The following is a 15,194-nucleotide window of genomic DNA, read 5'->3' as shown; positions in this document are numbered from 1 at the left end:
CTTCCTCCATCATCTTTCTCCCTGATATATATTATTATTGCAGCTGATGATCACATGTTCCACAGTTTCTGGTAATTGATAGTTGTTCACAAATACCGGTTGGATGCTTCCCTGCAGTATTAAGTGTGCTGTATAGATTGCTGTGTCCTGTTCTTAATCTAGTTATTATTACTTCCTCTTTTCTGTTTCCTCCCCTGTTTCTCACACTACCTGCTCTGTTGCCACACTATTGACATTTTTCTACACAATGCCCTTTCCCTCTGATTTTGAGAGTTTAATATGGATGTCTATGTTTCCTTTTCTAACTGCTTGTTTGGCTAGTTTGTCCACTCTTTCGTTACCCAGATTGCCTATGAGAGCATGAAACCCAAATGAATGTGACCTCATTGCATGTTTTATTAATCTTGAATGTATTGCAATTATTTTGAATAGTAAGTCCTGGCAATTACTGGACACATCTGACATAATACTGCACAGCACAGAGACCAAATCACTACTGATTAGGACTTTGTTGGTCTGTTTTGTTCAATCTATTAAAAAAACCAATGAAGCCTTTCTCTTCCTCTGGCTTGATTCATAGAGTTTGGCAGTCAGCTTTGAGGCACATTACACAAACAGTAACAGTGAAATAACACCACAGTTTAAAAGAAATATCTCATTTAGAGTAGAGATCCTGCATACAAGAGTTTCCTCAAGTAGCTGGCTAAATGTATAGAAGTACATCACTAAAATGTACTTAACTATTAAAAGTTGTTATTATGTAACTGGATTATCATTAACAATGCATTTGCATGTGAGCAATGGTGGAAGAATTCAGATTAGGTTATTTTCAAAATAATAATAATAAAAGTATTCATTCCACACTAAAAAATAAATGATTCCCATTACAAGTAAAAGTGCTGAATTCAAAATCTTACTTAAGTAAAAATGCATAAATACTCTTCGTACTGTTAAACTGATATTTAAACTTAAACTTGTATATTATTTTCTTTATTTTTGTTGCATACTGATCAACATGCAAGCAAGGTCAAGATGGGGCTGGTTTTAACTACTTCATATACTCTTGCATTGTTAAATCTATAAGAACAATCTTATTTTATAAGCTACTTATATGTTTTGTATGTAAAATCTGAATCTGCAAAATGATTTTAACTCCACTTCATCAAGTAAATGTATTGGTATAAAAGTATAGCCTAATATTTCCTTATAAAATTTAGTGGAGTAGAAGTATATAGTAACATAAAGTGGAAATATTCAAGTAAAGCACCTCAAAAAGTACATAGTTACTTTCCACCACTGTGCATAAGCAGCATTTTAATGTTGTAGTTGGTTTAGGTGCAGCTAATTCTAACTTTTTACACACAGTTGAGTAGTTAAAACTATGTTTGATCTGCAAAATAACTAGTAACCAGCTGTCAAATAAACATAGTGGAGTAAAAAGTACAACATTTCCCCCTGAAATGTAGTTCAAATAGAAAATAGGCCAGCATTGCAAAAACTCAAAGTGCAAGAACCCCAAAAATGTCAGAAAAAAATCAAAAGGATGTTCCCATGCTTGAAAGGGTAAAGAAAAAGTGGCTGCTGCTTGCACACTTATGGGTCACTTCATTAAGAAACTTCCTAATCAAAAACAGCCAAATATTTCAAACTTTACCTTCAGATCCACATGGGTGACATCACAAACTTTTTTTTTTTTTTTTTTTTACATGAAACACAGGTTATTCTTAGAGTGATCAACTACTTAATCATATGGCAGGACCTTTTCTTTACACATTTATTTCACTATACACACAATCACTGTAAGTCATTTGATTGTTTGCTGTCTTTGCAGGTCTTCTGATGACAATTGATGAATAAACCACTGAAGTCTCCTCTTGCACCTGTAATCACAGGTAACAAATTATATTACCTAAAAGAAACAACACACGTCAGTTCATTGATGCATGGTAGACTGTCTAACACTTACCCTGTTACCCATGCCACAACCAGGAGAAGAAACAGATAAATCTTTAGAGACATAGAAAGAGAAAAAGACTCAGCAGGGACACATGAACTTGCATAGCGTGAGCCTCAAAAATCTACCCCTGCTTCTGACACACTTATAAAGAGCAGAAGACCACTGAACAAGCAATAAACAGGAAGTTTCAGTAAGACAAAGAGCTGCATATCCTACCTGCTTGCAATTTTCGTCTGAGGCAGCAAATTAAAAGTGCCACTAAAATAAGACATGCAATGCCTGCTGATGATCCGTAAATAGCTGGCGTCAGATATTCAGGCTCCGTATGAGTACCTGTAAAACCAAAAACATAAGAACTGATATTCCTTTGATTCAGTTCACAAACTCCTTAAAGAGAGATACGGCAAAACACCCACCTGTTGTTTTGTTTGAAGCGATTGATGGCTCATGGGTGCTGTTAACTGTACTGTATCCATCCAACATCTGCTTTACATTGCAATTTAAAAACCCGTTTGGATCTACAAGCACAGATATAGTCACTGTGCCTGTCTCCACATTTGATGTGCTGTTTGGTTTGATGTCTTTGAATTCCATGTCACACATTACAACGCAAGAAACAGATGAATCCTCACTGTGCTGGACTGTTATGTCGCAAAAAAACAATTGTAAGTTAAACCGTTTAATATTGACATTAGATATGTGTGTGTTGTTTTCTCACCTGTGATTACACACAAGTTGATAGTAAGTAGCTTCTGTGTGTGTCCATCACATTTACTCGTCCAGCAGGTATATTTCCCAGCTTCTGCTCTTTTGACATTTACAATGTGTATAGTCTTGTTTGAAGTCACAAATTCTGTCTCCGGTCCTCGTAATGAGTTCTTGAGATTGGTTGTGTTGCTTGCTTTAAAAGTCCATTTTTTAACTTCACCTGGACATTCATGCATAAAACTGCTGCCTGCAGTAACGTAGAATGTCTTATAAATTTCATTAATGATTTCTGAAGAAGAAAAAAAAAGATATTCTTTATTTGAATAGAAGATGGGCAGGTTGGTACTTTAATTATTCAGTTTTAAGAAAACTAATCATAACAATAACAATAATTCTGACCTTTCTCCACACTGACGACTGTATACTTGCAGCTGTCATAACGAACTTCACAACAGTACAGGCCTTGATTATCCTCTGTAATAGAATTAATGACCAAGGAACCGTTGGCCGCAACAGTCATTTTGTCCCGCATGCTGTCCTGTTGGAGATGTACTCCTCCCTTTCCTTCAGAAAATATCTGGATTTCTTTACCATTTTCATCTTTCTTGTAAAACCATTTGAATAAGTTTGAATCACCTCTCTTATGTTGACAAGGTATCAAAGCTGAACATCCCAACAAGAACCGAAGGTGATGTGTGTCTGTTAAAACATGAGTTTCTGTTATACACCAATAGTAGCTTGAAAAATGAAAACTATGAATAAGTATTCACAGACAACAGCAACCTTCTCAAAATTGTATTTTAAAATACATAATAATATCAATGATTTAGTCAGTTACTTACTGTTTCCTGAGGTAAAAGCGGCTGAGTTACAAATAATCAGGAGAAAAATAAATCCTTTTTGCATCGTGGTAGTGACAGTTTTATCACTGAAAATATAAAGACATAACTGAAACTAGTAGACACGTCCCCTCCGTTGATACGCTATATCTGATCATCAGAGCAAAGATCAGAGACTCTGTATCACATCAGAAGGTTTTAGATAAAGTGTAACAACTAAATTTTTGTTACATCATCGGAAGTGGTCTAACAGCCAATGCAGAGGAAACTTAGCGTGGCTTTCACCCCCGCTCTTTTTCTGATGGTGTGACTTCACTTCACTTATAGCTTTAGTATAGGTGATACACTGTACTTGCAGCTGTTTGTAAAAAGTCTAAATCTACTCCCTGAAGTTTATACATCTATGAGATAATAAGTACATTATGTGAGTTAAAAAAAGAAAGAAATGAATTCCTCATCTGCCAAGCTTAAACTGGAATTTCTAAAAGATAGGTTGATAAGATTGATACAGAGAGTGCCAACGAGCACAATGTGTGGAAAGTTCAACAATGGAAAAATTTATATGACACGAAGAATATGAATCAGACGTGACTCACATTCGACTACTGGAGCTTTGGGCTTTTGTCAACTATAATGTGCAAGTGTGTGACTGTAACTGTAAAAGTCAGTGTTTCAGTGTGTGATGCTGTGAGTTTTTGCACTTAGTTGTGTTTTCATTTTTGTTTTTTTAATCTCAGAGAGATTTAGACATATTCATGCCTACGGGCAGTTTTTCAGTCTTCAGTTTGTGGAAGTAAACTGTAGCATGTGGCTGAAACTTGTGAAAATACAGGAATGACACATAAACTCTGCAGAAAGTACCAGGGTCTTCTTTTTGTCAGTGCTTAGATGACTAAATATTGTTTACTTTTGTCCCTTCAATTGCTAGTAGGACTAACTGGAAGTAGAAGAAGTGTATAGCCTATTACAGTGAAAAGTGTAACTACAAAACTGGACAAACTAGGGTACATTAAAAGCACAAAATGTAAGATTTGGCCACCTGCTCCGAACAAATAGCCCAAATAAAATTAACAAATATTTTTAAATGTATTTATTTATTCATTTTTATATTTAAACTGAAATTCTGACCAAATCCTACATAGTGCATCTGTAAACAAATCTATTATAATTATATTTTGTACAATATTGGCCATTGATTTGTTTAAAATATGATTAAACTTTATTGATTCCACACAAGGAAATTAATAGCCTACTCTGTACATGAGCACACATTATTTTCACCTTTCACACAGATTTCATATTATGTAATTATGTTTCTGCTGTTGGGTGTCTCTCCTATTTAGGTGATGCTTTCCAATACATAAATAAATAAATATATATATTCCTGTGAGGGCTGAGCCAAATTTTCAACTCTGTCAGCTCTTAAAATCCCCTAAAATATCTGCTGATGGAATATGATAATACATAAATTGTACTTTTTTAAAATATGCTGTATGTTTCTTATTTATTTTTATTTTATTAGTTAAAAACTGTTAATTACATATATCCTAAAAGGCTAAAATCATTATTATGATTGAATAGCTCTTCATAGTCTGTTGTTAGTAAGGATTTCATACTCCATACTCCACATCTTGGCAACTTGGTCATCATTAAGAAAGATATACTAACTTGCAATAATATGTATACATATCATTCATTACTATATATTTGAGCAGGCTGTATATACTGAACATAGACACCTTTTTTAACCATTCAAAATTTATTTCAGTACTCCTTTGCACTATTTGAATTTTGTTTACAGAAACAGTTTTAGCTGTATATAGATATTATATGTTGTTTTCCACTTGTTGATTCTATATTTATCTATTTTTTCACCCACTTGCTTGTACATAATAGTGATATGTTTATGTTGTGTATCTTTCTGGAGATAATAGTTGTGTGTAAGCACATTGAGAGCCACTAAACCGGATTCAAATTCCTTGTATGCGTAAACATACTTGGCCAAAAAAGCTGATTCTGACTCTGAACCTCCCCAGTCCTACATAGCCGTCCGTTAGACGATCGTTTGGTAAAGTCAAAAATCCGATATTTCCGTCAACACGTGAAGTCATCATTTTGATAGACAGTCCCGGTGCAGATTCTCCACCCATCAGGTTGCCAGCGATGATTATGTCATACCCCACTAACTTATTTGTGCGTTTGTCTCGCGCTTCAGTGCTCATCATCTAGTGCAACACTTCCCGTCGTTTCTCTCCCGCGAGACACAGGCAGCATCGGAATGGTGTTAGCTGAAGCGCTCGTGACATTTCAGTGGGGCTGGCCTCACATGCATCACTTGTTTGCCCTGCTTTGTCTTGTCGCCGTTGTCTACAAATTAAGCATCGCGTTTGGCAAAAGGAGGGATGTGTTTCGACATTTTGAACGTTTTTCAGGACCACCGGGACACTGGCTTTTGGGACATGTTTTGGAGGTAAGCCATGCATGAGTACTCGGTAACGTAGCAACCGCTTTGTGTAACCGTTACATAGTCCGCACAATACTTAATGTTTGTTAAGCTGCAGTCTACAGTATATGGGCGCTTTGTCGTGCAGTTGAAGTAAATTCGTCCAAGTGCAATTTTAAGATACTTTGAGTATATCCATTTATGAAATTGAAGTTATTTTAAACTCCACTACATTCATCTGACAGTTTCACTTAGAAGATTAATAAAACATGCAATAATCGTACAAGACTTAAAATATGGCAAGACTTGTAAATGACTATTTTTACGTCGTGGTTTTGCTACTTTTTTTTTTTTTTTTAAATCACTGCCCCTCTTGAGAGACTCGCAGATGGTAAACATCACGATTTAAGCAAACAGCTCCTCCATGCCATTAATCAGTTACAAAGCATGCACGCAGGCTGCAGGGTTGATAGGTTTAGTCAAGTTGACACTGTTGTAATTTCCCTTTCAGTTTAAAGAAGATGGGACCGACTTGGATAAGATAGTAAAATGGGGACAGGAGTACCCTTATGCCTACCCACTGAGGTTTGGTCCATTAGTTTGTTTCCTCAACATTCACCATCCAGATTATGTGAAAACAGTACTGGCATCAACAGGTGTGTTTGAGCAATTGTTTTTATCTTTACTGTTACACCTTAAAATCAGTGTAACACATTCAGTGCTTCATAAAATGTCATTGGGTTTCATTTTTACAAAAGTCAACATAAGGCTATTTTCTATTTGTTTGTTACCTAACAGAGCCAAAAGATGATTTCGCGTATAAGTTTATTGAACCTTGGATTGGTAAGACATATTTTGCCTTTCACCTGCAACATCTGCATGGCTTATTATGATGTTGCTTTTCATGCACAATCACTGTCTGTTTCTGTCTGCAGGGGAAGGTTTACTGGTGTCAAAAGGTCAGAAGTGGTTTCGCCACAGAAGGCTATTGACCCCAGGCTTCCATTATGATGTTTTGAAGCCCTACGTAAAACTGATGTCAGATTCTGCTAAAACTATGTTGGTATGTAAATGACAGTTTATATGTGTTTAAATCACAATTCATAATAGGTAACTACAAAATAAAATGGTGAAGTAGTGATAAAAACATTTAGGCTGATACTTTCCACATGATATATTTGTGTCAGAGTTGGCTGAGCTAATGAGTGTGTTGTGTTGAGATTTTTCCATCTCCTGCAGAGAGGTCACATCTGCTCTCTTATTGTTGCCAGGACAAATGGGAAAGTTATGCGAACACCAGCAACTCCTTTGAATTGTTTGAACACGTGAGCCTCATGACACTGGACAGCATCTTGAAATGTGCATTCAGCTACAACAGCAACTGTCAAACCGAGAGGTTAGTTTATGCAAACCTTCTTCCCACCATTCACAATTTCATGCTTACTGTATGTTTTCAGTTTCTGCGTCTTCTGTCTTAATTGTGAGTGGAAGAAATGTCATGTTTAATGGTGAAATGTTACATTGTCATTGCAGTGGAACAAATGCATATATCAAAGCAGTGTATGAGCTCAGTGATCTGATTAATCTGAGGTTCAGGACATTTCCATACCACAACGACCTAATTTTCTACCTCAGCCCACATGGCTTCAGATACAGGAAAGCATGCAGGGTGGCTCACAGTCATACAGGTAAAACAATCTGAACAACTGCCAAAATGTCAATAGTGCTTGATTTGATCAATTTGCCTTATAGTGTGCCCATACACTGAGCTTTCACTATAAATGGTTGATATTTTACACATTGCTATATTTCAAGAGTTAGTCTGCAAATACTCATCCATTATCTTGTCTGTTGAAGAGGAAGTCATAAGAAAGAGAAAAGAAGCTCTAAAGGCAGAGAAGGAGCTGGACCGCATACAGGCCAAGAGAAACCTGGACTTCCTGGACATACTTCTCTTTGCAAGAGTATGTTATGTGATGTCCACTCCAACCCACTGATTTCACAAAATTACACATTCTGATATTCGGTCAATGTAATGACACTGGTACCAAACTGGTATACAAACCTCTAAGTGAGTAAATTGTACATGTATGAACTATCAAAACAAGAAGTTACAAAAAGCTTTAGAAAAAATAATTTTAAAATGATTAATGAGAATAACTATGTAAAAAACATTTAGCAAAAACAGCCCTAAAGTGGCAGACAGTCCAAAACAAACAGCAAACAAATGTACGGCCAACAAGGTACACAGCATTTTAAGGTCAGGGTAATTTGTTATTGTCCTCTAAAGGGTAAAAGTTTGATGTGCAGTCAGGGTTTAAAACACCACACTAACTGATAGGGACAACCACTCAAAATGTAGAGTAATAGAAAATGACAAAGTAGACTAGAGACAATAAAAACAATGAGATAGATAAAGAATTAAGTACAATGATCTGAAAAACCTGAGATCATATTAGAGATTCGGTAGTATAAAGTGCAAATAACATGCAAGTGGCAAAAGCAAGCAGAGAGGGCTGCAAAGCATTATTGTGCATAAGCTATCCGATGCTCAGCATATCAATGACCACTGACACAAAGGCAACATTCAGGTTTTTGTCCTCTTACAAGGTACTCTTGAGCAGCGGCTTGAAGGCAAAAACTCCAGTTCTTAGGAGAGTGTTGGCCTTCTGCAAGTTTCTGCTTGCTGTAAACATTCCTGAGTTGGGCCTAATTCGCCACAACTTTGTATATAAGCTTGGACATGTTAAGGTTTTCATACTGAACAACAAGACAAAAAGATAAAACTGTTTCTGTAAAATGTCTGTTAAACAGGGTAAACATAACAGGACAAATATTAAAAAGCATATACACAGAAAGCAATAAATAAACAGAAAGCCAAACAGTAAGGCCAAAACAAAACAAAAGCAAGACAAAATTGGGATAAAGTTAAGACAAGACAAAAGACACCAAAAACACAGTAGAGAGAGGACAAAAAGACAATGAAAGATGAAAAGACGGTAAAAAGACAACATCACACAAAAGCGAGTCTGTAAAAATGGGTTTTAAGAAGTGATTTAAAAGAACTGATTCTGTCACTGATTCTGCGAGTCTTATCTCCTCAGGCAGGTTGTTTCAAAGCTGAGGGGCCCTGATGGCAAAAGCAAAGTCACCTTTAGATTTAAGCCTCAACTTCAGAACAGCCAGAAGGCCCCACCTGAGGATCTAAGGCTGCTCATATGGGGTCAACATATCTGTTATGTAGCTTGGAGCCAGATCCAAATGTGCTTTAAAAGTGATCAGTAAAATCTTAAAGCCAGGATTGTGGTGATGTGATGTTGTCTGTTAAAACCAGTAAGAAGCCAAGCTGCCGCATTCGGAACTAGTTGGAGGTGAGAGAGTGACTTTTGGTTTATGCCAGAAAAGAGTTACAGTAGTCTAGTCTTGAAAAGATAAGTGCATGAATGACTTTTTCTAGGTCACTGTGTTTAAGTATTGTTTTAATTCTGGAGATGGTTCTTAGTTGAAGGAAGCAGGATTGGACAACTTTTTTTTTTTAATCTGTGGTTCAAAGTTTAGATTTGAGTCAATAAGTACTCCCAAGTTTCTGGCAGCCAGCTTCACAGACAAGGGATCAAATTGTTGTCTTATATCCTCAACTCAGTTTATGTCCTCTCCGCGATCCAAACGTGTTTGGTGTTGACTTGTCAGCTGCCGTTTCGTCCAGTGTTGTTATATCCCAGTTTGGGACGTCCACTTCCCTTGTCACTGCTAACTCCACCCTCTGAGGGAATAGACAGACATGTGTTACCTCCATGACTTCCAATACTCAACACCAGCCAGACTGCCGTATCTTTATTGTATATTTTATTGGCTTTTATTATGGTTTGATAGATAGATAGATTAATACTTTATTTATACCAAAGGGAAATTTTAAAAAGTGCCTCACAAATAAAGTTAAATATATAACAAATATAGTTGAATGAATATAGTCTATTAGTTGTAATAGTTGTCACAGTAGTAACAAATAATACATTTATTTGTCATTTATTTTTCTATTTTTGTCTTTTATCTTAACATCAGGATGAGAAGCAGCAGGGTCTTTCAGATGACGATATACGAGCAGAAGTGGACACATTCATGTTTGAGGGCCATGACACCACAGCCAGTGGCATCTCCTTCATCCTCTACTGTCTAGCCTGCCACCCAGAACACCAGAAGATATGCAGGGAGGAGATCATTCAAGCCCTGGATGGCAAGGACACTATGGAATGGTTGGCTTACATATTGATAACGTTGCCATATGCAAGTCAGCAGCTGGTTTGTGTGACTTTAAGGCCCTCCACTTTACTGTGTCTGTCTTTTTCAGGGAGGATCTCAGTCAAATTCCATACACCACAATGTGCATAAAAGAATCCCTCCGTCTTTACCCTCCTGTGCCAGGAATGTCCAGAAAAACAACCAAACCCATGACCTTTTTTGATGGAAGGTCTTTGCCGGAAGGTCAGTGGTGTAGTTCTGTCTAATAATAAAAGGAATAAGTGACGATGTCACTGTTAATGTTTTTGGAAAGTTAAGATAGATAGATAAGAGAGGACGGTGTTGCATACATAAGAACTTTTACCCTACTAGGAAAAAATATTAACCTCTATCTTCTATTGGTTTTGTTTTTCCATAATGGACCTATGGCCTTTGCACAACTTGCAGCACACATTAAACCTTTAACATGCAATTTTCTCCCCTTTGTTTCCACTCAAGTAGCTTTACGCTTGTTAAAATAATCTTATTCCACACTGTCGGTATCATGCTTTATATGTCAAATGGAAACATCAAACGGAAACATTCTTGATGTGCACCGACAAAACTTATCTCTGTTTGAATTTAATTAACTTATGTGGGTTTGAACTAAATTTGGCTGCACAGCATGAGTTTGTAATGACTGATCCACCAGTGTACAGATACTTGTTAAGGGATAGCCAGAGCTTTATCATACAGTATGAGTGATACTGAGAGTCACCACCTAATATACAGTATAGTAGTTAAGTCTATTTGCACTCATTCCCTTTTTATGTATACCAAACAGAGTCTACAGTACCAGCACAAGCCTACATCAAAATCTTATTTTCCTTTTTTCCCTAGGTTGTTTTGTCGGAACAAGTGTGTATGGGATTCACAGGAATGCAGCTGTCTGGGAAAACCCTGATGTAAGTGAAGGTTTATTAGCTGGTGGTAGAGTGGAGCGTGTCAATACAGGGTGCTGATTTCATTCTGAGTAAATGAGTGTACACTCACTACATGGTGGACATAACAACACAATATTACAATTGATAACAAACCAGAGTTCTGCATCAATATGAAATGTGTCAAATAATGGAAGTGACATTGTTGACGATTAATTATGTCTCTTATAAGACTGGGCACCATTGGTGTATATATATATATATATATATATATATATATATATATTTACATATATATAACGTGTGTGTGTGCTTGAATGAGCATGGACTTACTCAATTCTCCTTGGACAAATGAAGTATATAGAAACTGTCTGATTGTCTAGGTGCTTTACAACACAGAAACCTGCAGGATAATAACAACACACTGTTTTTTCCATCTTGTGTCACCATAGGTCTTTGACCCACTTCGTTTCCTACCAGAGAATTCTTCCAGAAGGTCACCACATGCGTTTGTGCCGTTCTCTGCAGGGCCAAGGTATGTCCACACCTGATACCGTGTGACTGTCACTCGGAACAAAGCAGGGGTGTTCTCAGTTTACAGTTACTCACTATTACTACTTATTAATCTAACAAAAGTCTACACTTTGTGGACATGTAAGCTAGCACCAGCCCATTTTTACCAACACAATAAAAAAAAAGAAAAGATAGGGTGAACTCAGTGTAACCCATGATCAATCCACTTATTAATATACATTATATGAGTCTTTACAGTGAATACTTTTGAGTTTTGGTTTGTTTGTTTTTTTTGTTTGTTTGTTTGTTTTTCTAATATTCAACGTACATCAGAACCAGACCTAATATTGGATTTAGGATTTTAGTAAGCAAGTTTTAGTCAGTTCAAAATGGTGATTGTGTCTTGAATCAGCTTGTTAATATGTTCAGTCTTGTAGTTGACAGTCATTCATGCTACTGTGCAAACACATTAAGACTAAGATGGATTTGTGTAATAAAATTACTCCTAATAATTTTCTATAAAGTTGAATAGTCAATTAAACAGTGTGTTGCGGTTTAAGGACAACATATAAGAAACACCATATAATACTACAGCTGTGTAGGAAATACCAATTTGGTGAAGCTTATTGCTCGTTCACCAGTTGCTCATGTGACAAAGAAAAAGTCTTTAAAAACTAAGCTTTGAGCTTCTTTTTTCACGTTTCATTAGGGCCCAAGCACTGACAGTGCGAAGGCCCTATTGTAACTCAAGAAATTTTTCTCCATTATTATTTTTCTTCTGAAACAAATACATTTTTGAGGGCCTAAACGAGCACAAAAAGTTGTTCAACTTTGCACATACATCAAAAGTGGCGAAAAATTTGATATTTTATGGGTCTCGCAAAATGGCTCGACAGCGTCCCCTAGAAAATTTGGAAAATTGAGCCCCTCGATACGGATTGTCATAGAAGAACAAAATGTGGTATGCTTATGTATCATGACCAGACGCACCAAAAAGTCTCTTGGACGCATACCCTAAGTCCAACACGAAGTCAGCCATTTTGGATCAAAGTTGCAATTTTGACGCCGATTTTGTCATTTCCAGCCCACATACTTTAACGAACTCCTCCTAGAGATTTGACCTCAGCAACAACAAAATCAGTCAGTATCATCTACAGGCCTTGGAGATGAAAAGTTACCAAAACAGTGAGTTTTCGACATTGCGAAGTGGGCGTGGCCGGGGGGTGAATTTCGCCATGAAAATTGAAACAGCCATAACTCTGGCATACATGATCCTAAGAGATCCAAACCTTTTTTGCTTGAAAAGAGTCCCGCCCTGAACACATCCATGTGTCAATACTGGATCTGAATCATAGCGCCACCTATTGGCAACAGGAAGTAACATGTTTTACACTTTGACGCCCTGTGGGTAGCACAGTGATGGGTCTACCTCAAATTTACTCAGAATAGTCTCAAGACCTTTGAGTTTGTATATTCTGAAGTTGGTGGTTTTTTGTTGAAAGGTATTGCCATGATGACGCGGTGAATTTCGATGTCTCGCCATGAAATTTCAAAGCCCTATAACTTGACTCCACACGGTCTGATCTTTTCCAAATTTCATATGCTTGTCAAGAGTCCCGGCCTGAAGACATGTCAGGTCCATATTTAGTGACAGTCATAGCGCCACCTACTGGCAACAGGAAGTATCATGCCTCATTCTTTGTTGTATTACTCCTAGGAAATTTGGCCGATGAACCTGAAATTGACTCAGCTAAGATGTAAGGCCTTGGTGATGCTACATTTAGCAAGTCATGACCCATAACCAAACACCGTTGCCATGGCAACACATCCTTCACCATGAAATACGATGCTGTTTTTTAGGGGCAAGGGATGGGTCTACAGTCACGAAACTTGGCACACATGGCTGGAGTGACAACAGTTAAAATCCAGGATAGGTCATTTGCATAGGCGTGGCAATATGTCTCAACAGCACCCCCTTGAAAATTTCAAAATTGTAGCCCCACCTTCCAGATTAACGTAGAAAAATGAAATTCGCGAGGCTTATTTATCATGTCAAGACGCACAAAAAAGCCTCTTGGAGCCATATTGTAAGTCCTACAGGAAGTCGGCCATCTTGAAAAAAGTGGTCATTTTTCGCGTTTTTTTGGCCATTTCGCATACACGTCTTCATACCAATATTCAGTCAGTGATGCAAACTGGCTCCATAGCGCCCCCTACGACATTTCAATGCAGCAGCCCCAGCAGCAGGCAGAATATTGGATTGAGGAAGTGACGTTAATCTCCTCTTGCACTGTCTGAAAACAGCCCAGGTCTGGGGACATCTACATGCCCGTGACAGAAGCCCTTCACCAGCGCCGCGCCCCGACGTACACAAACTTGCAGCTTTAATTTGTTTCTGTTATTTTGTTCACCTCCTCTTCATGCAAAAAAGGATGTGTGCAAGTGCAATTCTGATCATGTTGTTACTGACAGTTGGTGTCTTTGATCTCAAAACAACCCTTATTTTTTTGCCTCCGAGTGAAAATGATGAACATCTATGGTCCATCCGCTGCATGTCTCACTCTAATGACATGTTACTGTCCATGTTATTGCTCAAAAGCATTTCATTTATCATCATATCGGTATTATGTTTTATGTTTTCCTCTTCAGGAACTGCATTGGTCAGAACTTTGCCATGAATGAGATGAAAGCGGTGATAGCCCTGACACTGAAGAGATATCAGCTGATAGAGGACCCCACAAGGAAACCCAAGATAATTCCTAAACTTGTGCTTCGCTCACTCAATGGCATCTACATCAAGATCATACCTGTAGACCCTCAAATGTAAAGGGAAGCCTTATAATTTAGTAAGTCTGTGCACTGACATAGAGTCTAACAGATGATGATGAAGTGCAGTATTTTAGTAATGTGAATGTAGTAAAATAAGTTTTTGTGGGAAATTATTTGCTGAAAAAAGAAGCCATTTTATTTTAACACAACAATGTTTTTATCATACATTTTTCGCACTTTCTTTGTGAAATAGGAATACGACCTGTATTGTGGATGGATATTTACACCAAATTAGTTTATAATAAATATGAAAAGTTTGAAAAATAACATTTTCCTTTCTTTGTTTGTAAATGCATTATCTAAGATAATATATTTCGTACAGAACATGTACACAAATATACATGAAAATAAAGGATTAGTTGTGATGATGAAAGTCTTCAAATCTTCACCTTCGTCTCTGCTAGCTTTGCATACTAAGTTTTGCAGTACAAACGTGTCTTCATACTTCTTGTTCTTGTGGCTCTCACCTCTAGTAGTGGTTAATAGCTGAGCCACAACAAAAGGTATAGCTGAGCACATTTGACATTTAGCCTGCATTTTTTGTTAATTCATTTCTGTCAACAGTAGCCAAACATTAACAGTGTAATGCCGCTGTAATGATTGACGTCTGCTCTGTCAAAGTGATTCATCTGTGCCAGATGAACTCATTTGAACCAGGTCTAAAGTCCTCGAAATGTTAATGTTTAACCCCAGAATAAAGTCTTAGGTAGTACGTAATACAATATGCTCTCAATAACATATTCGGC

The 15,194-nt window shown here is 37.2% G+C and overlaps 2 protein-coding genes across 5 annotated transcripts; one reads left to right on the top strand and one right to left on the bottom strand.

The window, feature by feature from the left end:
• Positions 1-905: 905 nt before the first annotated feature.
• On the bottom strand, positions 906-5,564 carry LOC121906430. Of its 4 annotated transcripts, none has more exons than XM_042425308.1 (7): positions 3,508-5,564; positions 3,065-3,364; positions 2,676-2,954; positions 2,374-2,475; positions 2,174-2,290; positions 1,967-2,007; positions 906-1,880 (listed from the first exon to the last, which is right to left on the bottom strand). In XM_042425308.1, the coding sequence occupies exons 1-7, from the start codon at positions 3,569-3,571 to the stop codon at positions 1,767-1,769; spliced, it is 1,017 nt and encodes a 338-aa protein (XP_042281242.1). In that variant the 5' UTR covers positions 3,572-5,564; the 3' UTR covers positions 906-1,766. The 4 variants fall into 4 exon arrangements, with proteins under 4 accessions (XP_042281242.1, XP_042281241.1, XP_042281243.1 ...); XM_042425307.1 differs by having other exon boundaries at positions 2,374-2,598; positions 3,508-4,984; XM_042425309.1 differs by lacking the exon at positions 1,967-2,007 and having other exon boundaries at positions 906-1,909; positions 2,374-2,598; positions 3,508-4,983.
• A 132-nt stretch (positions 5,565-5,696) lies between these two features.
• On the top strand, positions 5,697-14,448 carry LOC121906429 (cytochrome P450 4B1). The gene is made up of 12 exons (XM_042425306.1): positions 5,697-5,974; positions 6,459-6,603; positions 6,746-6,790; positions 6,883-7,010; positions 7,219-7,343; positions 7,481-7,635; positions 7,805-7,911; positions 10,010-10,200; positions 10,296-10,429; positions 11,066-11,130; positions 11,559-11,641; positions 14,269-14,448. Exons 1-12 carry the CDS (start codon positions 5,783-5,785, stop codon positions 14,444-14,446), a joined length of 1,548 nt encoding a protein of 515 aa, XP_042281240.1. The 5' UTR covers positions 5,697-5,782; the 3' UTR covers positions 14,447-14,448.
• Positions 14,449-15,194: the final 746 nt, after the last annotated feature.

Source organism: Thunnus maccoyii, chromosome 10, assembly GCF_910596095.1.
Source record: "Thunnus maccoyii chromosome 10, fThuMac1.1, whole genome shotgun sequence".
NCBI lineage: Eukaryota > Metazoa > Chordata > Actinopteri > Scombriformes > Scombridae > Thunnus > Thunnus maccoyii.
This window is presented reverse-complemented; position numbering and strand designations above follow the sequence as displayed.

Excerpts from the sequence above, each read along its gene's own strand:
- LOC121906430 (XM_042425307.1), bottom strand. The coding sequence starts at position 3,571 with ATGCAAAAAGGATTTATTTTTCTCCTGATTATTTGTAACTCAGCCGCT. Across the intron at positions 2,599-2,675 it reads CAACTTGTGTGTAATCACAG|TCCAGCACAGTGAGGATTCA; the intron begins GTGAGAAAACAA and ends GCGACATAACAG. Across the intron at positions 2,291-2,373 it reads CGCTTCAAACAAAACAACAG|GTACTCATACGGAGCCTGAA; the intron begins GTGGGTGTTTTG and ends TTGGTTTTACAG.
- LOC121906429 (XM_042425306.1), top strand. The coding sequence starts at position 5,783 with ATGGTGTTAGCTGAAGCGCTCGTGACATTTCAGTGGGGCTGGCCTCAC. Across the intron at positions 6,791-6,882 it reads GTTTATTGAACCTTGGATTG|GGGAAGGTTTACTGGTGTCA; the intron begins GTAAGACATATT and ends TTCTGTCTGCAG. Across the intron at positions 7,344-7,480 it reads AGCAACTGTCAAACCGAGAG|TGGAACAAATGCATATATCA; the intron begins GTTAGTTTATGC and ends TTGTCATTGCAG.